This window comes from Telopea speciosissima, chromosome 11 (genome assembly GCF_018873765.1).
Source record: "Telopea speciosissima isolate NSW1024214 ecotype Mountain lineage chromosome 11, Tspe_v1, whole genome shotgun sequence".
Taxonomy (NCBI): Eukaryota; Viridiplantae; Streptophyta; class Magnoliopsida; order Proteales; family Proteaceae; genus Telopea; species Telopea speciosissima.
This window is the reverse complement of record NC_057926.1, coordinates 38,945,456-38,972,503: the sequence shown is the minus strand read 5'-3', so window position 1 is coordinate 38,972,503 and position 27,048 is coordinate 38,945,456. Positions and strand designations below refer to the sequence as shown.

Sequence of the window (27,048 nt, the reverse complement as noted above, 5' to 3'; positions counted from 1 at the left end):
AATTGATAACTTTGACAATATCACTTTTCATTACTGTAAAGGCAGAGCAAGGGCCATTGCATCTCATATGTATTCATGTTCTTAGTTTATATAAGCTTTTATTTTCATCAAAAAATATAAAAAAAACCCCATATTGTCCTCATACAATGCACCTATATCTAGCAAGATGTGATATTCTCTTGTCCATTCATTCTTATCAAATTACCCCTGGGTTTTCCTAGTGGGAATCAGAATCCAATTCTTAACGGAATTCCTTTTCCAACATAAGATACATCCAAGATCCAATATATAAAATCTATGTGAAACATAAAATTGAATGCATTTTCCAATCAGCTTTCTAAGTTCAGAAACTAGAAATTGCCAAGATCACTTCAAAGTTCAAAGGGCAGAACATGAGCATGAGAGAGAGAGAGAGAGAGAGAAGAGGTCTTACATCATTGAATGCAAAATCTCAACAATAAATCTTCACCGCAAGCCAACCTCCTGATAAAATAAAAAAGAAGGCAGATTAGAATAGAGCAAGGCTCCACAATCAAAACTGTGTAAACCACTTATATCTCTAGTGCAGGGTAAAGTTGCCTGCATTAATGTATTAGTTTTCAAAAGTTTTGGCATGGTAGGTTCAAGTTACCTCCATTTTACTATCAGACATTTGGCGAGGTTCCCATCAGTACAGGCCAATAATCTTTTTCAACGATGACATTTGTGGGGAGCTCCTCGGGGTTGTAGTGGGCTTTACAATCTGGACTAAGTGTCAGATGTTTCAGTGACGAAAGGTTTCTCAACCCCTTGGGTAGCGATTTACAATCATGGATATAAAGGCGATTAAGATTTGGAGGTAGAGTCTCTGTCTCATCGAGAAACTGAACTAACCCTTCCATCTTATCCCCAATTTGTAGAGTTTTGAGTGAGGTGAGTCTGCTTAGTCCTCCTGCATGAGGCAACATCCTGAGCTTTGGACAGCCTTTGAAATGCAATACACATAGTCTCGGACTTGACAGAAGTGGCTGTGGCAGTATCCGTAGTTTTGTACAGTATTCAATGGTTAGATTTAGGAGGCTAGGGAATTCATCAGTTTCCTCCCCTTTAGAGCTGCTGCTAGACCACTCTTCCAACTTCCACATGTTAAATAAGTGTAGAGATTCCAATAGGGGTAGCTCCCCAATCGGAGGGAGGACTTGGCATTTGTAGCAGCTGCTGAGTGTCAGAGAAACTAATTTGTTGTAGCTTGTCAAATCGATCATCAACCATCTTGGAAATGTTAACCCACTGTAACTGCAAATATGTAAACACCTCAACTTAGTATGAGGTTGTAAACTTTCAAAAACATCAACGTCTTTATCTGTTGGACAAGTGTGTGTCCATCAAACCCGGTTCGGTCCGGTTCAACCCGGTTCACCTTTGTATTGAACATTTATACATTTTATTTTAATATTGTCACATGCGATATAAACTTTTTGAGCATTATGTGTCCGTAAGTTATACTTAAAATGGTAGTCACGACTAGGGTTTGGGCTGGGCACCCTTATCATATGGTCGTCGCATTGGGTATGCCTAGACATGTGATGTCAGGGTACGAATGCGAGTGCTCACATGTTTGATGTGTGCATTGGCGAAGAATCTGCTTTGTCGATTTCCTCATGTATTACTGCCAGATATTGGAAGGGATAGACATGTGTCACCGATACCACTGCACTGAGGGAACCCTGTCACGCAAAGTGTGATTGCATTCTTTGGTTCATCAATGACCGAGACTCAAGTGAGTCAAAGCCGTGTTCTCGGGAATGCGTGAACACTTTGTGAGTGAAGGAGTTATCCAACACGGTCACCACGCCCGATTGGAGAACACCAAGATAGAGACTGCTCAGTGCATGGTCGGATCGAATCTAGATCCGATGACGTTTTGGAAATGGTTTTGCAAAATTTATTTTACATAAAATGATACATTATTTATAGTTATTTCAAATAAAGTGTTTTATCGAGTTTTACGGGACCCGATCGGATGCACGACGCTCTTATATGGACATGTACTATGGATTGGGGTTTGGCAAGACATGTGTACATGCCTTAGATTCCATAAGGATGGTGTTGATTAGTGGGGGTTGTATATGATAAATTGTTATCATATAGGGAGTTATTTGGAATTTGCTAATTTAATTGGCTCTTTATTTAATTAATGGATTTGGTGCTAATTGTAATTATCCATTAATAATTAAATAAAGAATCTAATTAATACTTTCCCTATTAGATTCTCGCTTCTTCACCGTAGCACTTTGAGTTTAAACAGAATCACAGACGAGAGAGAGAGAGTCGGACTCTCACTAGGGCTCTATTAAATCTATTTAGGATTTAATTAAACCCTATTATTATAAATAGGGGACCAAAAATACACAGAAGAGCAGCTCTCCATGTTTTTGAGCAGACACTCTCTCTCCTACGTTTTTGGTTTCTCTCTCTCCCTCTTGTGATCTCTCTTCTTCTTCTTGCTTCTCTCACTTGTGTTTGAGGGTTAGGGTTTGTGAAACCCTAGATCTGTGCTGAGGAGTTTGAGGGCATCTGGGATTGGCGTGTAGAACCTTGGTAGCACCATTGGAGGTTCAGATCTGTTTGCTTGGAGCGCTCATTGGAGGAAGAACCATTGTCTATTGGAGGAGCAACACTTGAAGCTCACCAGGTTAGCAGTTCTTTATTAATTCCATCTGTTCATTGATTATTAATATTTATGGGATGCGAAAGAAACTCGAATCGATTAATTTCCGCTGCGCATTCGAGTATGGGATGGATCCCTCTTGCCATGTGATGGACTAGAGATGAATTTCTCCGTCCCTATTGTGATAATTAATTTTATGGAATGCAAAAGGGAAGGAGAAACCCTAATAGGGATGCACCAGGGTTCCCATGGGCGACCATGGGAAACCCTAAAATTAAAATGGGGCACCCATGGGACACCATGGGACACCATGGGCTAACCCAGGGCGTGCAAAACCCTAAAGATAAATATCTTGGTCTCCCTAGGGAACCATGGTTTGATCTCTAGACCGTTGTTTGGCCAACAGTGTGGTATCAGAGCCATCTTTCCCACCCATGAATATTAGATAATTAATGGTTGATATGATTATCATGAGTGGGATGCAAGTTGGCACATGGGTGGTTAGGATATGGTTGTTGTAACAACCTTCCCATGTGCACATGGGTAGTTACAAGGTTGTTAGTGTAACAACCTACCCATGTGATGATGGATTTGGTTTGTTTTGTTTATTCCAATTATTGAAGCATGTATCCAATTAGGTTGTGATTACTAATTTTTATTTTAAAGTTTTTTAATCATGTTCTATATGTGGGGGGGGGGGGGGAGCGCCCGCTGCCAAGCCTCTGCGCACGCCCTTCCCCATGAACCTACCCTTGTACGCATCCCCTTGCGGGCTGCTGCCTGCGGGCCTGCAGGCTACTGTCCATGGGCTTTAGCCTACGGGCAGCAGGCCGTTGCTGTCCGTGGGCCCTGTGCCTATGGGCTGCGCAGGGAGTGCTTGCAGCCTGTGCAAGTGGGCTGCATGCACCCCCCTTGTTTTCCCTCCAGTTTAACAATAAAAAAAATTTTAAAAAAAAATAGATTTTTCAAAACAGAATTTTATTATTTTGTTTTGTTTTTGGAGGATGATGATGGGTGAAGAGACTCCCTCTTTACCCACTTGCAATTAAAATGCGATTTTAATTTTATGGGCTTGGATACATGTTATCACATGCGATGTGGTGATTCAATAATTGAAGGAATCCATGTTTTAATTTTTGGTTCACTTGCTTTAATGCCCATGCATGAAATTATATTATGATGTGATTATGGGAATGGCATTCTAATAAATGGATAGATTGTTTATGTATGTGATACATGGGGTTATGGGTGGATGTGATGCCTCTCTCTCTTTCTCTCTCTCCCCCTTTCTTTTTTATAAACAAATGTACTCCACCCCATGGGCAGCCCAAATGGTGGGTTGGTTTCTCCATGCGGGGTTTCTTTATTATTATGGAAAGGAAAGTGTATAGAATTTTTCTAGGTTTTCATTGTAATTTTAGAGGAGTTAGGACTCCCAGGGCATGTAGATGGTGATCCACATGTGGCGCTCAAAGCTTATGGAGATGCAAGTCACCTACTTTGAAGACGTGATCAGGCGGAGGAGATGATCGAGGCGTGGCATCCATGGCATGATAAATGCACCAAAAGTTATTAGTTTTATTTTTATTGGGAGGGTTCTTTAATTACTTCTGATAAAAATGCCGCCATCCCATAATCACTTTTAATTAATGTTGATTAATTATGTTGTTTAAATCTATCCATGTATGTGAGAGTTAATTAATCCCTCGTTATTCACAATACATGTATGATATGGACTAGTCTTAATCGGTAGACATGTCCATGGCCTCCTATTGAAGATAAATGTAGAAAGTGTGTGACATGACCCCGCATAAGCCGACAGGACATTGTCAGGACCTCTGTCACACATTTATCTATATTTACCTCTATCTAGATACGTTAGGGTATGGAAAGTGAGAGGGCACTGTGACAGTGGGCCATCTTTCATGATTTCATGATTCTAACTAATGCAATAGGTAAGTACATGACTTGGGTGTATGTCAGCCGACAGCATCTGGACATGACACCCAGGTGGCCGAAAATATTAGAAGCCCATGAGGTGGACAGCTTAGTCCACACTACCATGGTGTGTATAATGACTCCCGACAGGGTAAGTTATGCATCCAAGGGTTGTAGGTATCCAATTCATCTTTTGGGTTATGAGGAAAACCCAAATCATGAAAGACCATTGATGCGTGTGTGCTCAATTTATTATTTTCAATGGTCATTAATTAGCATGTAGTTATTTACTTGTGCATGTGTAGATTAATATACGATGGTTGCCGTTAATTCCAACCTGTTAACACTCATTAGCGAATACAAACTTAATGGTACAAACTATGTCGATTGGTATCGGAGCATTAAGTTGCTCCCGATCTGAAGGATCGCATATTCTAGATGAACAAGTTCCTCCTCAACCCGACCCGAACGATTTTGAGGCAAATGAAGAGATGCCGAGTTCCTCATGAGGGATTCCAAGGCATCACTCTATATCCTAGGATCGTTGGAAAAGTCAGTTGTAGACTCAGTCAAGGATATACGCACTTCTGGGGGTAAAATGGATAAGCTTGCTGAATTGTTCAACAGGCAGTTGACACACGCACATTCTGATGCGATGAGTCAAATCCATAACTCCAAGATGTCCCAGGGGACTCCAGTGATGGATCATGTAATGAAAATGATCAATCTGTTTGAAAAATTGAAATCCATGGGGACTGATTTCAGCCTGCGATACAAGATTGATGTGATCTTAACATCACTCACTTCTGCCTACGCACCTTTTAGGATGTCCTAAAAGATGTCCGAGAAGGAGATGGAGCTCACCGAGCTTGCTAATGCACTGGTAGAGGCTGAAGCGTCCTTGAAAAAGGACAAGGCTAAGGTCAATGCAACTAAGACAAAGCCTTTTTCAAATGAGAAGAAGAAGAAAAAGGGAAGTAAGGGTAAGACCCTGAAAGCCAAGGGTGGGAAGTCTGGCAATAAAGGCAAAGGCAAGTGCTTCTATTGCAAGAAGGAGGGTCACTGGAAAAGAAACTATCGTGCTTACCTGGCAACTTTGAAAGACAAGAAGCCGGATGAAATAGAGGTTGTTAAAGAAGGTACATGTAATGTTCACATTCTTTAGGAGTCTAATTTGTCTTTTGAACCGACCAATTCTTGGTTGGTGGATAGTGGATCCACTGTTCACATTTGCAATGATTTGCAGGGGTTCAAGGAGACAAGGAACCTGGAAAGAAATGAAGTGCGTCTTCGAATGGGCACTGGAGCTGAGACCATGGCGTTGGCTGTGGGAACTTTTATTTTAAATTTTAGTTCTGCTAGTTTAGTTTTAAAGGATTGCTATTATGTACCCTCTTTCAAGAGGAAGATAATTTCAGTTTCAAAACTTGTTTTGGACGGATATAGTTTTTCCTTTAATTCTAAATTGATTATTCGTTTTAATAATTCCTTTGTGACATCCGGATATATGCAAAGTGGTTTGTATTTTCTAGATTGCCATATTAGAACGAATGTTGTTTCAAATATTGATTTGAAACGGAAAGCGACTCGATGAACTCAACATATCTCGTGGCATCTAAGATTGGGTCACATTAATGTGGACCAAATCAGTAGATTGGTGAGGGATGGGCCCTTAGAGAGTCTGAGGGTGGAACCATTCCCCACCTGTGAGTCATGCCTTTAGGGCAAAATGACCAAGAAACCCTTTAGTAATAAAGGTGCTAGAGCCACAGATCTGTTGGAGTTGATACACACTGACGTGTATGGACCCATAAACATACAAGCAAGATATGGGTATGAGTACTTTATCACGTTCACCGATGATTACTCTAGATATGGTTACATATACTTGATGCGGAGAAAATTGGAAGCCTTTGATAAATTCAAAGAATTCCAAGCCGAGGTCAAAAGACAGCTCGATAAATGCGTCAAGTCCTTACGATCAGATCATGGAGGGGAGTATCTATCGGATGAGTTTAAAGAACATCTCATATCCCAAGGGATAGTTAGTCAGCTAACTAATCCAGGCACACCACAATAAAATGGTGTATCCGAACGACGAATCGGACCCTATTGGATATGGTCGGACGATGCTCACTTATAGTGAGTCGCCTCTTTCTTTTCTGGGTACGCTTTAGAGACGATTATATATATCTTGAATAAGGTTCCATCTAAGTCTCAGTAGCCAAGACACCCTTTGAGTTGTGAAAAGGGTGAAAGCCCGAGTATTCAACACCTTAGGGTATGGGGTTGCATAGCACATGTGCGAAAGCAATGCATGACAAGTTAGAATCTAGGACTTCGAGATGCTATTTCTTAGGCCACCCCAAAGGCACGATAGGCTATTATTTCTATGACCCGCTTGACCAAAAGGTCATTGTAAGTAAACATGTCACATTTTTTGAGGAAGAAATGATGACCCGAGGTCCGAACCAAGTAGTCATAAAAGAGCTATCGATGGCTCGGAAACGTCACTTCCTAAGTGAGACCAACTGACATACCTGCTTGAAATACCAACACCGAGGAACCTCAACGCAAAGGGGAGGACTATTAGACCACCCACCAGGCTAACTCTTCTAACCGAAGAGAAAATAGTGGAAGAGTTCCACATGGTATCGGTTGAATCGGATGATGATCCGATGACATACTCTGAGGCTCTAAAGGATGTTGATGCCACTAGGTGGCTGGAAGCAATGCGCTCTGAAATCGATTTGATGCATTCCAACAAGGTCTGGACTCTAGTCGATCCACCACTTGGCGTCAAGCCGATTGGATGTAAATGGATCTTCAAGAGGAAGAAGGGCGCAGATGGAAAGGTCGAGAGATTCAAAGCGAGACTGGTGGCAAAGGGTTATACCCAGAAAGAGGGTATAGACTATGAGGAAACCTTTTCACCAGTAGCGATGATGAAATCCATTAGGATTTTATTGGCTATCGCAGCACACTTTGATTATGAGATCTGGCAGATGGATGTGCAGACTACATTTCTAAATGGGTTCCTTCAAGAGGAAATCTACATGGAATAGCCAGAGGGGTTCTCTTCCTTGGAGGAAGAAAGAAAGGTATGCAAATTGCAGAGGTCCATTTATGGGCTGAAGCAGGCTTCTAGGAGCTGGAATATCAGTTTTGATCAATCAATCAAATCGTTTGGTTTTGATCAAAACATGGATGAACCATGCGTTTACAAGAAGATCAGTGGGAGGGCAGTATGTTTTCTTATTTTATACATAGATGACATATTGCTGATTGGTAACGATGTAGGATTCCTTTCATCAGTAAAATAGTGGTTATCCACAACATTTTCGATTAAAGACCATATCCTTGGGATCGAACTCGTAAGAGATGGCCAGAAAAGGATGCTAGGCTTGTCACAGGCTACCTATATAAACAAAGTCCTGGCCAGATTTAGTATGGAGAACTCCAAGAGGGGAAGTGTTCCCTTCAGGCATGGAGTCAGTCTTTCCAGATCTCAATATCCTCAGTCTCAGACGGACATTGAAGAGATGAAGAAGATTCCCTATGCCTCAGCAGTAGGAAGTCTAATGTACGCTATGTTGCGTACGAGGTCAGATGTTTGCTATACAGTAGGTATTGTGAGTCGTTACGAGTCTAATGAGTGGAGGTGCCATTGTATAGAGGAGTACAAAATAGAAATCTACAGCCGATACCTATTTTTATGAACACCTTGCATCATGTGATGCGGCTAATAAGGTGTTTGGGTTAGGAAGTTCCTAACATTTTTGGGGTAGTTCATGATCTTGTCAAGGGCCCCATTCCCCTGTTATGTGACAATAGAGGGGCCATTGCACAAGCTAAGGAGCCTAGGGCTCATCAGAGGGGAACAAGCACGTGCGGGAAGTATCACCTCATCGGAGAGATTATCCAAGAGGGTGACGTGAGTATCTCCAAAGTGGACACAACTCGAAAATGTGTCGATGCCATGACAAAGGGTTTGTCACCAGGTGTGTTTGAGAAACACATGGAGGGCATGGGTTTAAAATGTATGGGGAATTGGTTTTGATGTACAAGTGGGAGATTGTTGGACAAGTGTGTGTCCATCAAACCCGGTTCGGTCTGGCTCAACCCGGTTCACCTTTGTATTGAACATTTATACATTTTAGTTTAATATTGTCACATGCGATATAAACTTTTTGAGCATTATGTGTCCGTAAGTTATACTTATAATGGTAGTCACGACTAGGGTTTGGGCTGGGCACCCTTATCATATGGTCGTCGCATTGGGTATGCCTAGACATGTGATGTCAGGGTACGAATGCGAGTGCTCACATGTTTGATGTGTGCATTGGCGAAGAATCTACTTTGTCGATTCCCTCATGTATTCTTGCCGGATGTAGGAAGGGATAGACATGTGTCACCGACACCTGCACTGAGGGAACCCCGTCACTGTAAAGTGTGATTGCATTCTTTGGTTCATCAATGACTCGAGACTCAAGCGAGTCAAAGCCGGTGTTCTGGGAATGCGTGAACACTTTGTGAGTGAAGGAGTTATCCAACACGGTCACCACTGCCCGATTGGGGAACACCAAGATAGAGACTGTCTGTGCATGGTCGGATCAGAATCTAGATCCAGTACCGTTTTGGAAATGGTTTTGTAAAATTTATTTTACATAAAATGATACATTATTTATAGTTATTTCAAATAAAGTGTTTTATCGAGTTTTGCGGGACCCAATCGGATGCACAGACGCTCTTATATGGACATGTACTATGGATTGGGGTTTGGCAGTACATGTGTACATGCCTTAGATTCCATAAGGATGGTGTTGATTAGTGGGGGGGTTGTATATGATAAATTGTTATCATATAGGGAGTTATTTAGAATTTGCTAATTTAATTGGCTCTTTATTTAATTAATAGATTTGGTGCTAATTGTAATTATCCATTAATAATTAAATAAAGAATCTAATTAATACTTTCCCTATTAGATTCTCGCTTCTTCACCTGTGTAGCACTTTGAGTTTAAACAGAATCGCAGATCGAGAGAGAGAGAGTCGGACTCTCACTAGGGTTTTATTAAATCTATTTAGGATTTAATTAAACCCTATTATTATAAATAGGGGACCAAAAATATGCAGAAGAGCAGCTCTCCACGTTTTTGGAGCAGACACTCTCTCTCCTACGTTTTTGGTTTCTCCCTCTCCCTCTTGTGATCTCTCTTCTTCTTCATGCTTCTCTCACCTGTGTTTGAGAGTTAGGGTTTGTGAAACCCTAGATCTGCAGCGAGGAGTTTGAGGGCATCTCGGGATTGGCGTGTAGAACCTTAGTAGCACCATTGGAGGTTCGAGATCCGCTTTGCTTGGAGCGCTCATTGGAGGAAGAACTACCCTATTGGAGGAGCAACACTTGAGGCTCACCAGGTTAGCGATTCTTTATTAATTCCTTCTGTTCATTGATTATTAATATTTATGGGATGCGAAAGAAACTTCGAATCGATTAATTTCCGCTGCGCATTCGAGTATAGGATGGATCTCTCTTGCCATGTGATGGACTAGAGACGAATTTCTCCGTCCCTATTGTGATAATTAATTTTATGAAATGCAAAAGGGAAGGAGAAACCCTAATAGGGATGCACCAGGGTTCCCATGGGCGACTATGGGAAACCCTAAAATTAAAATGGGGCACCCATGGGACACCATGGGCTAACCCAGGGCATGCAAAACCCTAAAGATAAATATCTTGGTCTCTCTAGAGAACCATGGTTTGATCCCTGGACCGTTGTTTGGCCAACTCTTTATCACCACTATCATACCATGTAAATTCTAACTCATCAATTTTCGGCTTACTCATCAAATCAGCTTCCCGAGCATCCAAAGGATCAATCACATTCTGTAGTGACCTGATTGAAAGTGCACCCTCAAGCTGCCTCAGCTCCTTCAGCTCTCTTATCCCACAACCATTATCATCACCATCATCTTTCTTCGAGACTAGAAAGCATGGCAATGTTTTGAGACTACATAATCTCCCAATACTTTGTGGCATGGAACGTAAGTTAAAGCACCTATAAAGTAACTCGATGCCGGAGATTGCGTAGATATTTCAAGCCTCTAGGTAACTCACTTAGTAGGGTACAACAATACAATATCAGTGACTGTAGATTGAAAAGATAGCAGAATGACTCCGGTAGTCGTTCTATGTCGAAACAATACGAGAGGTTAATATGTTGTAGGCATTTCAAATGGCCAATATCATCCGGAAGCATCTTAATTTCAGAATGATACAAATCTAAGACACGTAAGTATCTCAGTCCTCCAAAAGATTCAATATGGTAATCCCCCCAAAAACAATTATAAAGAAGGTATATCAATGTGGATAACCTCTTGTGATCAGGATGATATTTTTCCGTGTTTATGGATTTTACACAGCACATGGACGAATAACGGGTCTCTAATTTGGAGCTACGGGTCAATTTCCGGCACTCGAATCTACCATACACCTCTCCTGAAACTGCTTGTGCTAAATCATGTACAAGGTCATGCATTACAAATCTCTTCTTATCTTCAATATTGTAGTGCTGAAAGAAAGACCTATGCACCAAATAATCAAAATATTGGCCACCTGCTTTGTCTTTCATTCTTGAAGTGTTGGTTCTAATAAAACCTTGTGCGCTCCACAGTTGGATGAGACGTTTCTTCTTGATTATATAATCTTTAGGAAAAACAGAGCAATAAGCAAAACACTGCTTCAAATATGTGGGAAGAAAATAATAGCTTAGACTTAGTGCAGCTGGCAAATCTTTGCTCTCTTCTAAGTTCCACATGGAACTATTCAAGACTTCTTCCCAAAGGTTTAAATCTGAACTAGAAGAGCTTAATAGTCCTGCAAGTGTACTTGCTGCCAAGGGCAATCCTCTACACTTCCTCGCAATCTTCCTACCCACTTCTTCCAGGCTGGGAGCAATAGAGCCATAATTTAAAGATATGTGCCTTTCCATAATCGACCAACACTCTTCATCAGATAAAATTTGTAGATCATGGATATACATGGGGTGCATCATTAATGAAACTCTTCTACTTCGAGTTGTTACAATTATTCTACTTCCTTCCCCTGCTGCCCAGAATGCAACTCTCAGAGATTTCCAATCGCTTTCCTTTTCAGTCCAAACATCATCTAAAATGATTAAAAATCGCTTCCCCCTTAATTTATCTCTCAACTTATGTTGTTGAAGTGGTTGTAGGTTGCTCAAGTTAAGATTTTCCCCAGTCAAGGACTCTAGAATTGCAGAGGTCAATGTCACAGCATTAAAATCAGTAGACACACAAACCCAAGCTCTTCTTTCAAAATGTTTCTCTACATCAGGATCATTATAGACAAGCTGGGTTAGAGTTGTCTTGCCTACACCCCCCCAATCCAACAATGGCAATAACAGAAACCTGTTTTTGGTTTTCATTTGGATTTGAGGACAACAACTTATTTTTTATTGCTTCTGCATCTTCCTTCCTCCCCAAAGTAAGAGGTTCATCAACTAGGGAACCACTCTTTGGCCTTGTGTCTAATATTTCATCAAGTACACCACCACCATGTGATTTCTGATTTCCTGATGACTCTTTAAGATAGAGGTCTTCAAGTTTCTTCTCAATCTCCTCTAGTTTCTTTATGAGTTCATCATTTATAAGAGGCACGATTTCTTGCTTACGTAAAAACCCATCTGCATTTAAGTTAGAGAGGAAGTGCAAGAAACGTACCTCTCCTCCACCTCCATATCTTTCATCTTTTAACTTACAAGCTTCATAGATGAACTCATCCAATATGTCCTCAGCTCGGTAAGCAACTTCTCTGAGATTCCTAAGGCAGTCTTTCATCAAGATATTCCTTGCTTGAGCTTTCTCTGCAAACTTGAGCAATTTTTGAATTTTCTCAAGAACATCTGAGAGTGCACGTAGCTCACTTTGCCCACACCATACCGATCCAAAATCTCTTAATGCTTCTGAGGATAATTTGTCAAGCAAGACTGCTACATGAATGGATACAATTATGTCTTCGCTACTTCTTTCCATACCTTCTCCCTGCAAGAAACCGAACAAAACACAAAGATGAGTTTGTTTTGATTGCTAAGTAGATTTCTTTTCCCTCACACTCTGTTGTAAACACAAATCCATTTGGTCTGAATGAGAAGGGCCACAACCTCTGTTCCAAGAAATTTCTTCTCCACACCTCTTGATTTGACAAAAGACTTGGCCCATTAAGATAAGGGAAAAACTGTTTGTAACCAAGGTGGTACAATGGAATTTGCAACGTCTCATTTTTGTCCAATGTCAGATGTCCGTTACCTTTAATACATTGGGGGCTAATTTGTCATCTCACGACAAGTTTTTTTTGGGGCGAATTAAATTTCACTACGAATATATGCCATTAAAAAAAATAAGACTTGACAACCCAAACCATTGTGATTATTTATGTATTTTCATATTCATACTTACCTTACGGCAAGTGGAAAAGAGTCACAAGATTCGCAACCAATTGTTTGATTGATTTATGTGAATCCAAAAGGGAATTTTCCAGTCTCGTTCGCAGAAGATGCCGCCAAGAAAATTGATGTTACAGCAATAAAGCCACTGACCAAGAAAAATTGATTTTTGAAACCATCCACCAATAAAGTTGATGTTATAGTATAAATTAAAGTACGCCAGATTTGTAAAATGTCTATTTCAATTTTCAATTGATTTTATGAAATTGTCCAGGAAAAAAAAAAATTTAATCTAGAAATTGAAATTGCAATCTGAAAGATGGTTTTAGCGCACAATATCGGATCGGGTATCGGTTATATGGATCGGGGCGGTGGTGTTCCTCGTTTTGATGTTGCAGGTGTGAGGAAGAAGAAGAAGAAGAAGATACAGAAACTAAAAAAGGGTTTTGATTTGGGGTGAAAAACGATGAAGGGTAAAAGGGTTTTAGGATTGATGAGGGTAAAAATGGAATTAAATTAGATTAAGGGTAATCTAGGGTTTTAGAAAAATTGGACATGCCATGTCATCACTTAATGGCATTTTTTAACAGTTACGATACGGTTGATATAATCTTTAAAAAATAGGAGAAGGCATTATCCATTTTCAAAACTTGGGTATTGGGTTTTTTGTTTTGGTAAACGGGTATTGGTTTGATATTAAGGAAACTTAGAGGGGAGGGGGATGATATTTCCCTTTGATTTTATGAAATAATCCAAAAATAATAATTTTAATCAAGTGATGGTTTTAGTGCACAGTGTCAGTGTCTGATTGGGTATCGACTACTTGTAAAACCGATATGATACTAATACGGTATCCACATGGATCAGCTACATCACACAAATTTGTTACTGATTTCATTTAACAAAAACAGAATTTTTGACTGTTTTACTCTTTGTCCTTACCGTGTCACCAATACGTTATCATCACAATATCGAGATAGATCGCCCACTAGTAAAATCGTTACGTATCACCCATATCGGACGATATGATACTAATACCTCAAACCATGATCTGGAATATTTTAAGAATAGGGAATTCATTTGGTAGTTCAATTTCTGAGAATAGCTAGGTTCTCTATATATATTTCTTCGGGAGAAAGTGGTGGTGGTGGTAGTGGTGGCAAGGGTGAGGCAGAGGTAGAGGTCGGAAGCTGTTGGCGGTAGAGGCAATGGTGATCGTGGCAGTGACACCGATGGTGGTGGGAGTATGGTTGTGGTGAGACCATCAAGAGAAGAAATGAGGTGTTTTATTTTTTAACATGAAATTATTGTTTCACATCAAATTAATCTTGTGCACATCAAAGCGCAAGAGTGAAATTAATTTCAATTTCAAAATTAAAACAACTCCTGAACTATTTGAGAATGTCTATTCCATCTAATATCTATTTCACTGAAATAAAATGCAAAAATCAAACCAAATAACTTTTAAATAAAAATCATCCCAATGTAAAACAAACCAAATCAAGTCTTAAAGAAGAAATAATTGAGAATTTCTTAGCGTGATGCATTATTGATTAGTGAGAAACCAGCATGTACTGGCCACACATTGTTCACATGGGCCTGCAAAAGTTATGGGGACATATATCTAAATTTTTTATTTCACGGGGTCAAAATCGCTTTAGGATCTTGGTTTGAGAAGATTGCAAACAGTACAAAAGCATAGCTTATGCCATTCAATGCATTTGGTGAAGCTGTGGAACCCATTGCATGAGGACAATCGTGGATTACAGCTAAGAATGCATCATTCACATCCTAAAAGTTAAAGGCCGGTCGTAGCATAAAGTGTTTTTTTTTTGTACGAAGTAGGGTTATTCATTCATGCGCGACCAACGTCAAAAAAAAGAAAACAAGAAACATAAGACAGATAGTTGACATGTGATATACAAGGTTTCAAAACTGACAAGGTTCAGAAACTAGTGAGAGACATATGGTTCTGACATACATATCATAAGTGGGACCGGTCGAGGGAGGGAATGGGTAACAACCACATCCTAAGGAAACTCACTGTAGACACAACTTACATAATGAAGCGCATGCACGAACGTGCCATAAAAAAGGAATACATCAGCAATAAACAAAAAAAGACATCATTTTTTATGCAGCATGCAAGACACAACCCTGGGAGACAGGAAAAGTGGAGACAGAGAAAATCACAATATGCACGTGGCCCAATGAAAAAGTTCTTGATAGTTGTTGCATCGATTTTAGGGCACACATTCCAAGTAGCTTCACCATCGCCGGCAATGGTGACCGTCCAATCGAAAAGGGGAAGGGTTTTGATCCCGGCCAAATCCAAGACACCACTAATGCCAGAACCTGCAAAAACTGCATAGCCATAAGCAAAAAAAGAAAAGGACAAACAGAGCTTGGCGGATGCATAGGGGTGGACAGGGGTGAGGTAGGGGCTGTGGTAGGAATAGCATAAAGTTTTTTATATTAAGAAAAAGGGCAAGAGATCGCTCAATTGGGCGATTGCTGGGCGTCTCACCCCTTTCCAGTTTGTAATTTTGAATTTACTCAGAAATCCAGAGAAGACTTCTGGCTTATCCATCAGAAACGTATATTTCTCTTTCCCAAGAGAGAGAGATATTTGCAGGTCTTACACCTTGCTATAGGTAGCGACTCTAAATAATACCAACCAATTCACCTCTATCCTCAACAGACCCATAAACGGGAACCAAAGGGAGGCGCAGATCCATCTCCACGCCCTGCATTCCTTACACTAACCACTAAAGATTTTTAAAATCCATTTTCATTCTCTTTGGAAGGAAAGAATTTTTTTTTCATGAGGCCAACACTTACTTAGGACCCCTTTTCCAAACAAATCTAGAAAAATGACAAGAAAAGAAAAGATGGTCCACATGCACCAAATCACAACAAGATTTACCCACAAAGAACATGTCTACCCCGAACCATTCTCTTTGAAAGGGCAGAATTTTTCTCCTCCTAGGCCAACACATGGTCAGCAAACCAATCCAAACTGTAGAAGAGAAGGGACAGCCGAAAAATAGATGATCAACATCTTTCAAAGCATTCCAGCAAAGGCAGGATTGGGGTGACGAGAATCTGATGTCCAATTAGAAACATTGAGTCGAGAGACAACCAGTGAAAGCCCACCAAACAGTGAAGCTGTGACGTTGGATGTGGCTCTTGAAACAAACCAAATTCCACTAGAACTTAATGTTACCTCGAGTCCTGATGAGGTCCCAAACCGACTTAGAATTGAAGAGGCCCAATGAGGAAGCATTCTTGGGAGGGGGGGCCAAATATCCAGCTAGACAATATCTGAAACCAAGTCAAGCCTACTCTAGCAAGAATTGTAGATAGCTCTATCTCTCACTGAGAGGAGAAGAACTCTATGAGGGTGCTAGTTATCGAGCCAGAATCTAGTAGAGAAAGGAGAGGTTCCTTTGTATGGTTTCTCAAGAGAAAGCAGGTTTTAGACCAAGAATGACAATAAATGATTGATAGAATATTGATTCTAAAAATGTGATAAAGAGACTTATCAATATCCTTTCTATTTGATTATAAAAAAAGAAAGGGTTTTCTTCCTCGTCACTATTTCCAGTGAAGTATAACGCTTCATTAAAAATGTTAAATAGGTATCCTAATTGGGGCCTAGATTAGAGCATAATTAAGGGGCTCATTCAGTGTCGGGGTTAAATGCATTACGAGTTGTTTTTCCATAGTTTCAACATTCAGTTCTAGCTATTTCTACACCTTTTGATCGATCTGAATAACAAATACAGATCCCATCGTTGTTGGCATTACTAATGGAATATCCTTCACTCTTTGACTAAAAGTGGAATGAAATGATCTTGTTTTGTTCCTCAGTGGAGAAGAGATGTCTTGAGCAACCGGAGAAGCACTTTGATAAATGGGAAATTTTCAGCGACACCCCCTCTGATGGACTGTGAAATTAATGCGACCCCACTAAGGGCCAATATATCAATTTTGACCCAAAAACTAACGGGGTTAACTGAGTTGAATGAAAATGACTAAACTCCCCTTTACACTAAAAACATGAAAAAACCCAACCCCACCTCTATTTTTTACCAAAAAAAAAAAAAACTTCAAATGAATCTGTAAAACGAATTAAAACCCTAGATGATTTCTTTGGATTGGATCGAGTGAGAGCTCTCAAATGTGTGTGCATCCTTCAGTTTCTGTTGAGTTTCTTTGGTTATTCAGACTTGAAAACCAGGAAAAAATCATGGGAATTAAGTCTTTTCTTGCTCGGAGAAAGAAATCATCGACAAAGTCGCAGTCGCCTGCAAGGTCAAGCCATGGAAGTCGAGGAAACCCTTTTGAATCATGGCCGGTTTCGTTCACATAGACAAGGACCCAAATCGAGGAGCTTGAGAATGTTTTCAAGAAATTCGATGTGAATGGCGATGGAAAGATTTCTTCGTTTGAACTGGGTGCGATCATGGGGAGCCTTGGGCATCCTACGACAGAGGAGGAGTAGGAGGTTGATTCGGATAGAGATGGGCACATTGGTCTGAATGAGTTCATTTTTTTTTTTAAAAAAAAAACCTCTTACTACAGCAATATCTGATGAACCATAAAAACACCAGCCCATCAGTGGATGACACATGGCTGGTTCGAGGTTGAGCCAAATACCACGGCCCAAGAAAGAACCAGATGATAGGACGAGTACGTTGTCGAGCACTCCGGAAACGACTACATGGTCAAGTCCTCCAGGAATAGATCACATGGTCAACGCCACCATCCTCGGCTCTACTGAGACCTCTATCCTTGGCCCAGCCGAGACCTCCTAGGTCAGCAACCCATGCCGACCTTGCCAGAGGCGTCAACTTGGCTGACCACTCCAATCTCAGCCGTCTGTCGGAGGCACCAAGCCTAGCGCTCAAGGGTTGACAACGTGGACAAATCCTCCATGGCCGATAGCGAAGCCAAACCCTCCATGGTCAGTAACGAGGTCGAATCCTCAATGGTCGGCAACACAATCGAGCTGCGGGCACTAGGCCCCAAAGACGAGGCTGACATCTCTAGCATCGGCCCGGCTGCCAGTATCGCCATAGTTGACGGTCTAGCCGAGTCTACCAAAACCATAAGCCTAGCCGACCACTCGGATGTGGCCATGGGGTAGGAACACCGAGCTGAGCTCTCATATTGCGGATCATGGAGCCACATCAAGCACACTGACATTCGTGAGATACACCAGCTTAGCCGGATCAGATTTCTATCTAAAGACAGGATTGTATCGCATTCAATAAGGACTTTTGCCAGGCGAAGGGTCCCCTTCCGAATATGACTCTACCTTGGACGACTCCTACTGAAAATAGGACTCTTCCCATAGAAGGACTCTTCTCCACCGCCCTATCCTCGCTCTATAAGTACTCAGGTATAGAGCTCAAATGCTCATCTCACTTTCACTAATTTGAACCGTTGTTGCTTTGGAGACCTGACTTAAGTATCAGAGAGTCCTTGGTCGGATTCACACCGGCTCTCTTTTGCTAACTTGGTTTTTGCAGGCTCATCCTTGGGTGAACCGAGTCACGGAGGTTTTCACATGCAACAGATTTGGTGCCATCTGTGGGAACGACGTCTTTTAAACATCGTCGTTTCTACCGATCGAAAGAGAGAAGGTAATGACGCACACGAGGTTGGGTCAGCATACTGTCGCTTTCGAGGAGAAAGAAATGTAACCCAAAGGAGGTCCGAGAAACTCACCCCGCCCAAGACTTCACATCAGGGAGTGGCCGAAAGACCTCCTCAAGGAGGGGGAACCCAACGCATTGTAAGTGCAATTGCCAACCCGGCCTTGTAGGGAGACGGCGACAACGGAGGAAGCTTCCAAAACACGACACTAAAGGGTCAGCCACAGGTTGAGCCGACTACTGTCTGGGTGAATCTACCGTCGCCACCCCCCGTACCAAAAAATTTAGAACCAAAAGCCCCAGTAAATAATCGACAAGTCATGGATATTCAGCTCTAAGTGCTTCGCACCAATGAGATGCTACGAGCCCTCATGACCCAGATGGCTTAGGGAGGAACTTTGGGCCAATCACCGGCTGCATTACTGTTGACTCCAACGCCCGTGGGAGAATTACGGCAGCTCAATGGTGGTTGACTCTGAGGAGATCCGAGCGGAGCTACGTCGTCTCAAACGCCTCACCAAGTCACACCACCTCGGTTAAATGGAAACACACATCTTGGCGAGCAGGAACACTGAGTAGCTTCAAGGGTAAGAGAAGAGATCAATCCGGCGAATTCAATGGTCAGAAGATCAGTTTTCTTGGGCCGACTAGGGGGAACGGACCATGGAGGTGGCACCGCGAGCAGCGGGAGGACCCCCAAAGGAACCATGGATGTCAGGAAGGATCCCATCGCAGTCCTCGATGCCGAAGCCCCACGGGTCGAGAAGATCGTCAGCGAAACCCCCAAGGGTCCAACTTCTAGAATGATGGACATGCGCGAGCAAGTGGGGGTGATCGAGCCGAGAACCACAACTGCGAAAGCCGACCACATCTTAGAGTGCAGATCGGCGAGCACCTGAGACTGAGGTGGAAAGACGATTATATGAACTCACCGAGTAGGTACAAGGTTTAAAGAAGCGGACGACGGCGGATGCCTATTCAATGATCGGGCGACATCCCTACCCGTTGAAAATCAGGACTGCACCGCTCCCAACAGGGTTCAAGCCGCCTCCCTTTGAAAGATACGATGGGACCATTGACCTGGCTAATCACATCAACTACTTCAACACGATGATGACTATGTATGGGGGAACGAAAATCATCTTATGCCGAGCCTCCCCTCATCCCTTAAAGGGGCGGCGACATCATGGTTCTCCTGGTTGTCAGAGAAGTTAATTACAAGCTTCTCTCAGCTCTGTCGAGCCTTCGTCATGCATTTCCAGAGCAGTATGAAACACAAGAAGATGATGGTCAACCTCTTGAGTGTGAAGCAAAAGCCTAACGAGTCCATCCGAGCCTTCGTCTCCCGTTTTAATAAAGAATACTTGGACCTCAAGGATCTAGATAAAGCTACGGTCCACACGGCGATGAGCAACGGCCTTTCAGACATGGACCTCATCAAGGATCTAGCCCGAAAGCCTACCAAAAATATGGCCGAGCTCCTGGAGAGATGCAATGAGTTTGCAAATATGGCCGAGGTGCTTCAGGCCAGAAAGGCAAACGACGGAAAGAGTGAAAAGAAAAGATCAGCGGGGGATGACCGCAAAGAAGAAAAGTGCTCCAAGACTGATTGCCGACCCAAGAAGACCGATCAAGCCCGAAGTCCCGATTACACTTCCTTGAATACATCTCGAAAAGAGATTTTGATGCAAATCCAGGATGAAGGTTATATTCGTCGACTGCGACCGATGCAAGCAGGGTTATCTTGGAATCCAAATATGTGTTGCCAATTCCACAAAGACATCGGTCACAACACCGAAGATTGTTATAAGCTACAGAGAGAGATTAAAGAGCTGATAAAGGCGGGACATTTGAAGCTATACGTGAAGGGGCCGAGATGAACGCGGAGGTCAATGCAACGAAGATCATGATTGGAAGAAAGATGAGCTGAGGCATGACAATAGGAGGGCCGAGCCCAACGAGAACAAGGCCCGACCCAAAAAGAAAGATGAGGGTTCAGGGCCGAGTGGTACCAAGGGGGTACCGATATGCACCATCCTTGGGGGCCTCGGGCAAGAGTCAATAAGAAAAGCTAAAGCCAACGCATAGTTTGTCGCGGTCACAGAGATGCCGAGCATGATAGCATGGACCGAGACAATGATCTCCTTCACCGAGGCCGACCTCGAAGGTATAAGCTTATCTCATGATAATGCTTTGGTAGTGCAGGTGGAGATTACGAAGAGACCTGTTCACCGGGTATTGATAGACACGGGAGCATCGATGGACTTGATGTAGCTGGATGCGTACCAACAGTTTGGCTTCGTCGACGACGTACGCAAGCCCAAGGGAACCTCCATACACTGATTCTCAAAGGCCTCAGCCACAATCAAAGGGTTGATTAAACTATTGATCACACTCGGAGAAGCGTCGTGCCAAACAATAATAAAAGTCAAGTTCATGGTGGTGAGATCGGTCCTGGTCTTCAACGCAATACTCGGCAGGCCGACCCTAACCGCCCTTCAAGCCGTCATCTCCCCTATCCATTTAAAGATGAAGTTCCCCACGGAGAACGGGATTGGAGAAATTCAAGGCGACCAAAAGAAGGGTAGGGAATGCTACACGACGTTTGTCAAGGAAAACAAGGGCAACGTTCGAGGAATGGCCAAGTGTGTAGAAGATCTTCTCGAAGATCAACGTGATGAGCAGACCGAATGGAGGGGGAAGCCGATGGAAGACCTCATCCCTTTCTCCCTCAGTGACGAGGATCCCATTAAGACGGTCCAGCTCGGATCGCTACTGAACGAAGAACAAAGGGGTCAGCTCAGGAATTTCCTAAGGAAGAATGTGGATGTCTTCGCATGGTCGGCCGTGGACATGCCAGGGATACCGAGGCATGTAGCTAAGCACCGAATCCATGTTAATCAGACCCAAAAGCCGGTTCAGCAGAAGAGAAGGAACTATGCCCATAATCGGTAGATCGTGATCAAAGAAGAGGTGAAAAAGCTTTGACAGTCTGGCTACATCAGTAAAGAGAAGTTCCCGACTTGGCTTGCGAATATCATCATGGTTCCTAAGCCTAATTGGAAGTGGAGAATGTGCGTCAATTACATCGACCTCAATAAGGCGTGTCCCAAAGATGAGTACCCCTTATCTCGGATTGACTTATTAATTGACGCCACAGTCGGACACGAGATGCTCAGCTTCATGGACGCATACTGGGGCTACAATCAGATCCTCATGCACGAAGAAGATGAGGCACACACCGCCTTCTCAATTGACCAAGAAAACTTTTGCTACCGGGTCATGCCATTCGAATTGAAAATTGTAAGGGCCACATACCAATGAATGGTGAACCACATGTTCCAAGATCAGATTGGCCGAAATATAGAAGTATACGTAGATGATATGTGTAAGTACTATGGTCCTCGGGACGAGGGTTCCCCCGGCCCTTATTGTATATGGCGACATAGGATTTTGGGAGATATATGTGTGTGTATATGGATATGGATAATATTGTTAATGTATACTATTGATAAATAGGGGATTGGGATCATGCATTAAAATATGCTACTGTAATGTGAAGTCGCCACCTAGGGTTAGGGCCTAGGACCCATTAAGTGTAGCCCTAACCGTTATGAGTGGAATTGGGCTACGTGACTCCATATGGTCTGACCAAAGGTTCGGGTAAGGGGTCAGATTACGAGTGTGGGAAGGTGTTAGGCACCCACCTCGCCCGGCCAAAGCCGATCTCTCTGTGTTAGATGCTACATAAGGACGAATCTTCTCTCTCTTTTATTATGAGGACGGGAGATATTATGAACTACATTCAGATGCTATGAATTGAACTAAAGCATAATAAACTACATTACATATATGCAAAATATGGACTAAAATGATGAAATATTAAAGGACTACATTGAATCAACAAAAATGCAGTAATTATACCTGTATGGTTGTATTCCCCTGGCTTAGGGGAGATAGACGAATGGACTGACGCCGATTCTTTCTCGGCAGAGTAACGGCTCTTTTAAGTGATTTGGAGAGGGTTAAATAGATAGAATAACGTGTGTAATAAAGGAGTTTTGATGGTTATCCATGCATAGACGGGATAACAATGCCAAGGAGCCAAAGTGTTCTATACTCAGAGGGACAATCGAAGGATCTGTCCGCCACAAGAAAACTTCAAGCACTCACACTCTCATGAGAGAAGGAGGAGAAATGAGGGTGAAAAGGGAGGAAAATAGGCTAGGAATCACTTGGGGAGAGTCTCTCCACCCAATCTTCCTTTAGAAATGTGGGAGGGGACCCTCCTATTTATAGGGAGGGACCCCTTCTCTCTCCTGATCGGATAAGTCCTCCACGGAGTTGTGGGTGACGTCAGAAGGCTGATGTCACACCCCCTCATGGCACCGTGGAAATCTGGTACACATCTCCAAGGTGCCATGGGAAGATGTCCACGGTGCCGTGGGAAGAGTCCATGGCGCCGTAGGAGCGCAGTGCCATTTTTTCTTGTTTTTAGGCTTAAAATGGGCCTTTTTATGTTAAGCATGGTTCTTGGTCTTATGGGTCAGGTATCTTGGGTCTAAAAAGAGGGAGAGTGCATCGTCTATCGTCCATGTCCCGTTGTCATCATCGCTAATTAGGTGGTGACAAAAAATTAGTGTCTACAATATGGTGGTCAAGAACCTAAAGGCCTAGAATCACTTGGCCGACCTAGAAGAAGCTTTTGGGGTATTGAGGAGGGACTAGATGAAGTTGAACCCCACCAAATGTGCCTTTGGAGTAACCTCAAGGAAATTCCTTGGATTCATGGTCTTCGTCCGAGGCATTGAGGCCAACGTAATAAAAATCAAGGTCATCCAGGAGATGAGCCCTCCAAGGACGATCCGAGAAGTACAAAGATTGAATGGGGGAGTAGCTGCGTTATCAAAGTTTATGTCAAGATCAGGTGATAAGTACCTACCCTTCTTCAAAACATTGAAGAATCTTCAGAGTCCGAAGGATTTTGGGTGGACGGATGAGTACTAATGAGCCACCGAAGAGTTAAAAGAATACTTGGAGAATCCACCTCTACTCGCCCGACCTGAGCCTAATGAAGAACTACAATTACACTTGGCTTCAACTCCCATAGCTGTCAGTGCGGTACTGCTTAAGGAAGAAGGCCTATACTATATTAGCCATGTATTAATTGATGCTGAGACGCGGTACTCAAAGTTTAAGAAAGTAGCATTAGCCTTAGTAACGGCAACAAGGAAGCTGAGGCCGTATTTGCAAACTCCTTCGATCGCGGTCCTCATCGATCAACCCCTCAAGAAGATATTGTACAAACCAGATGTGTCGGGTCGGCTCATTGCATGTGCCATCGATTTAAGTGAGTACAACATCAACTATCGCCCCCGCATAGCGATAAAGGGGCAAGCATTAGCTAACTTCATTGCCAAGTGCACTATAGCCGACCCCCAAGGCCGAGAAGAAAACACATCCGAGGCTGAGGTCGAATAGGCATGGACTATGAATGTTGATGGTTCATGTAACTCAGTCGAAAGTGGAGTGGGACTAATTCTAGTTAGCCCCAAGGGGTTTCACATCCAATACGCCTTGAGATTCAAGTTTTCCGCCTCTAACAACGAGGCCGAGTACGAGGCTCTACTTGGTGGGCTCTGAGTCGCTAAAGCCATAGGCATCACACGGCTAAAAGTAAGATGTGACTCATAGTTGGTGGTAAACCAGGTTAATGGCAAAAATGAGGCAAAGGATTATTGAATGATAGCTTTCCTTGGCCGATCCCGAGGCCTAATCACCGAGTTCAAACATTTCAAGATGACCCAAGTACCGCAGGAAGAAAATTTCGTGGCCAATTCCCTATCACGGCTTGCCAAGGCCAAAATCCCTAGTCTGAGCAGTTTGGTCTATATCGAGATTCTGGATGAGCCATCGTTGAACGACAAGAAGGTTAATCACATCGAAGAGGATGGTCCGACCTGGATGGACCCAATCGTCAATTATTTGGAGAATGACCAACTCCTAGAGGACCGAGATGAGGCTAGGAAGATCAAAATCTGAGCCATAAAGTACACCATGATTGATGGAGTCTTGTACAAGAGGGCAGCCTCAACCCCACTACTTAGATTCCTTGGACCAAAAGGTGTCAAGTATGCTTTGAAAGATACACACAAAGGAATATGCAGAAGTCACATGGGAGGCCGAGCACTAGTATATAAGGTACTCCGGCAAGGGTTCTATTGGCCGAGAATGTAAGAAGAGGCCATGAAGTATATGAAGACTTACGAGAAATGTCAATTGTTTGGCCCCGCCCAACACCAGCCCGCGACGTGATTGTCCCCAATGCTAAGTCTGATCCCCTTCGCCATGTGGGGGATGGACATACTTGGAGATTTTATCTCGGCCACGGGAAACAGAAAGTATTTGGTGGTCGCCATTGATTATTTCACCAAATGGATCGAGGCTGAACCATTGGCAACCATTACCGAGAAGAATATGGAGAAGTTCTTCTGGGACAAAGTCATCTACAGATTCACCCTTCCTAAGGAGCTAATTATCGACAACCCGTACTTTCGAGAATTTTGTAAATACTTCTACACTGACTTTTGCCTGATGGAGGTGGCTCATCCAAAAGCTAATGGTCAAGTTGAGGTGTCTAACTGAACGCTACTAATAGGAGTTAAGAGAAGGTTGGACGAGGCCAAAGGAAGATGGGTGGAAGAACTGTCGAGCATGCTTTGGGCCTATCGAACGACGGTAAGAACACCAACTGGAGAAAGCCCATTTCGATTGCCATACGACACCGAGGTACTCACTCTGGTAGAGGTTAAAGCCTCATCCTACAGAGCACTCAGCTTTAACGAGAGGACACATGAAGATTGCCTAAGGGCAAATCTAGACTTTCTTGATGAAGGGAGAACGCACTACTAAGGAAGATAGCGTACCAGTAAAGAATGGCCAAGTATTATAACTCTAGAGTGAAGTAACAACTATTCTGTCAAGGGCACCTCGTCCTAAGAAAGGCTAGTGCATTTCAACTGAAGGAACAAGAAAAGCTCACGCCAAATTGGGAAAGATCGTACATAGTCTCCAAGCAGATCCGACTAGGGACGTATCGCTTAAAGACTCTGGGGGGCAAGAAGATACCCCGACTTTGGAATTCTGAGAACTTAAAGAAATTTTATCAGTAGAAGTTATTTGTAAGCCTCGGTTGTAGGCAAAGTGTATTTTGAAATTTTGAAAATTTTGAAGATTTGGCATCAATAAAGTGAAGTTCTCATCCGAGTTCATAGTTCATTTCAAATGGTGTATTAATCAAGGTCATAAGACCAATCCTCATAGGTTGGCCAACCTCGAAGACCGACCATCATAGGTCGACAAATTCAAAGTCATAAGACCAATCCTCATAGGTTGGTTGACCTGAAGACTGACCCTCATAGGTCGACAAATTCAAGGTCATCAGACCAATCCTCATAGATTGGCCAACCCCAAAGACCAACCCTTGTAGGTCGGCAATACTAAGGTCATAAGACCAATCCTTATAGATTGGCCAACCCCGAAGACCGACCCTCATAGGTCGGCAATACTAAGGTCATAAGACCAATCTTCATAGATTGGCCGACCCCCGGAGACTGACCCTCACAAGTCGACAATACTAAGGTCGTAAAACCAATCCTCATAGGTGGGTCGACCCCGAAGATCGACCCTCATAGGTCAGCAAATTCAAAGTCATAAGACCAATACTCACAGATTGGCCGACTCGAGGTTCTAGGACTGACCAATCAATGTTAAGGCTTTCCGTAATATTAAAGGAACAAATTGGACACAAGTACAAAATCCTTGAGAATCTCTGCCCGACCATTATTAAATCCTGAGGCATAAGTGGGCTTGCTCATCCGATGAAGCAACTCACAGAAGTCCGCCGACCCTAGGTACTCATCCACAGCCGCCTCTCGAGCCTTGCGTACATCGGCCTCAGCCTTCTCCCTCAGACCTTCGAGCTCAGCCTTTAAGTTCTGGACTTTTTTTCCCACTTCTCATTTTAGATCTTCACCGAGTTCCTTAAAGTCTCAAGCTCGGTCTCGCCCTGCTTCCTCTTGCCCTCGTCCTTACGAGATTAGATGGCCTTTTTGGCCTCTTCCCCAGCCTTCTTAGGTTGTTCCTCAATGGAACCATTGTCCGAGGCCAGCATGTCGAGCCGAAGAGCTGCCTCGGTAGCCTTAGAGAAACCCTATAAAGATGAAAGGGAAGTATATTAAAAAGCCCCAATGAAAGGAGGCACATAGTCCCATCCAATACAGGAAGCTTACCAGAGCCATGACTTAAAAGAGGGTGGCCGATAACTCGACATC

At 42.9% G+C, this 27,048-nt stretch overlaps 2 protein-coding genes across 2 annotated transcripts; one reads left to right on the top strand and one right to left on the bottom strand.

Annotated features, from left to right (window-relative positions):
* Positions 1-644: 644 nt before the first annotated feature.
* On the bottom strand, positions 645-15,790 carry LOC122645082 (putative disease resistance protein RGA3). The gene is made up of 6 exons (XM_043838430.1): positions 15,739-15,790; positions 15,307-15,416; positions 12,120-12,651; positions 10,706-11,980; positions 10,398-10,572; positions 645-1,275 (listed from the first exon to the last, which is right to left on the bottom strand). Exons 1-6 carry the CDS (start codon positions 15,788-15,790, stop codon positions 645-647), a joined length of 2,775 nt encoding a protein of 924 aa, XP_043694365.1.
* A 4,175-nt stretch (positions 15,791-19,965) lies between these two features.
* On the top strand, positions 19,966-20,595 carry LOC122645081. The gene has a single exon (XM_043838429.1). It carries the CDS (start codon positions 19,966-19,968, stop codon positions 20,593-20,595), a length of 630 nt encoding a protein of 209 aa, XP_043694364.1.
* Positions 20,596-27,048: the final 6,453 nt, after the last annotated feature.

Excerpts from the sequence above, each read along its gene's own strand:
- LOC122645082 (XM_043838430.1), bottom strand. The coding sequence starts at position 15,790 with ATGGATCTGCGCCTCCCTTTGGTTCCCGTTTATGGGTCTGTTGAGGAT. Across the intron at positions 11,981-12,119 it reads AGACACAAGGCCAAAGAGTG|GCAAGACAACTCTAACCCAG; the intron begins GTTCCCTAGTTG and ends GGGGGGGTGTAG. Across the intron at positions 1,276-10,397 it reads GATGAGTTAGAATTTACATG|TTACAGTGGGTTAACATTTC; the intron begins GTATGATAGTGG and ends ACATATTTGCAG.
- LOC122645081 (XM_043838429.1), top strand. The coding sequence starts at position 19,966 with ATGCATTTCCAGAGCAGTATGAAACACAAGAAGATGATGGTCAACCTC.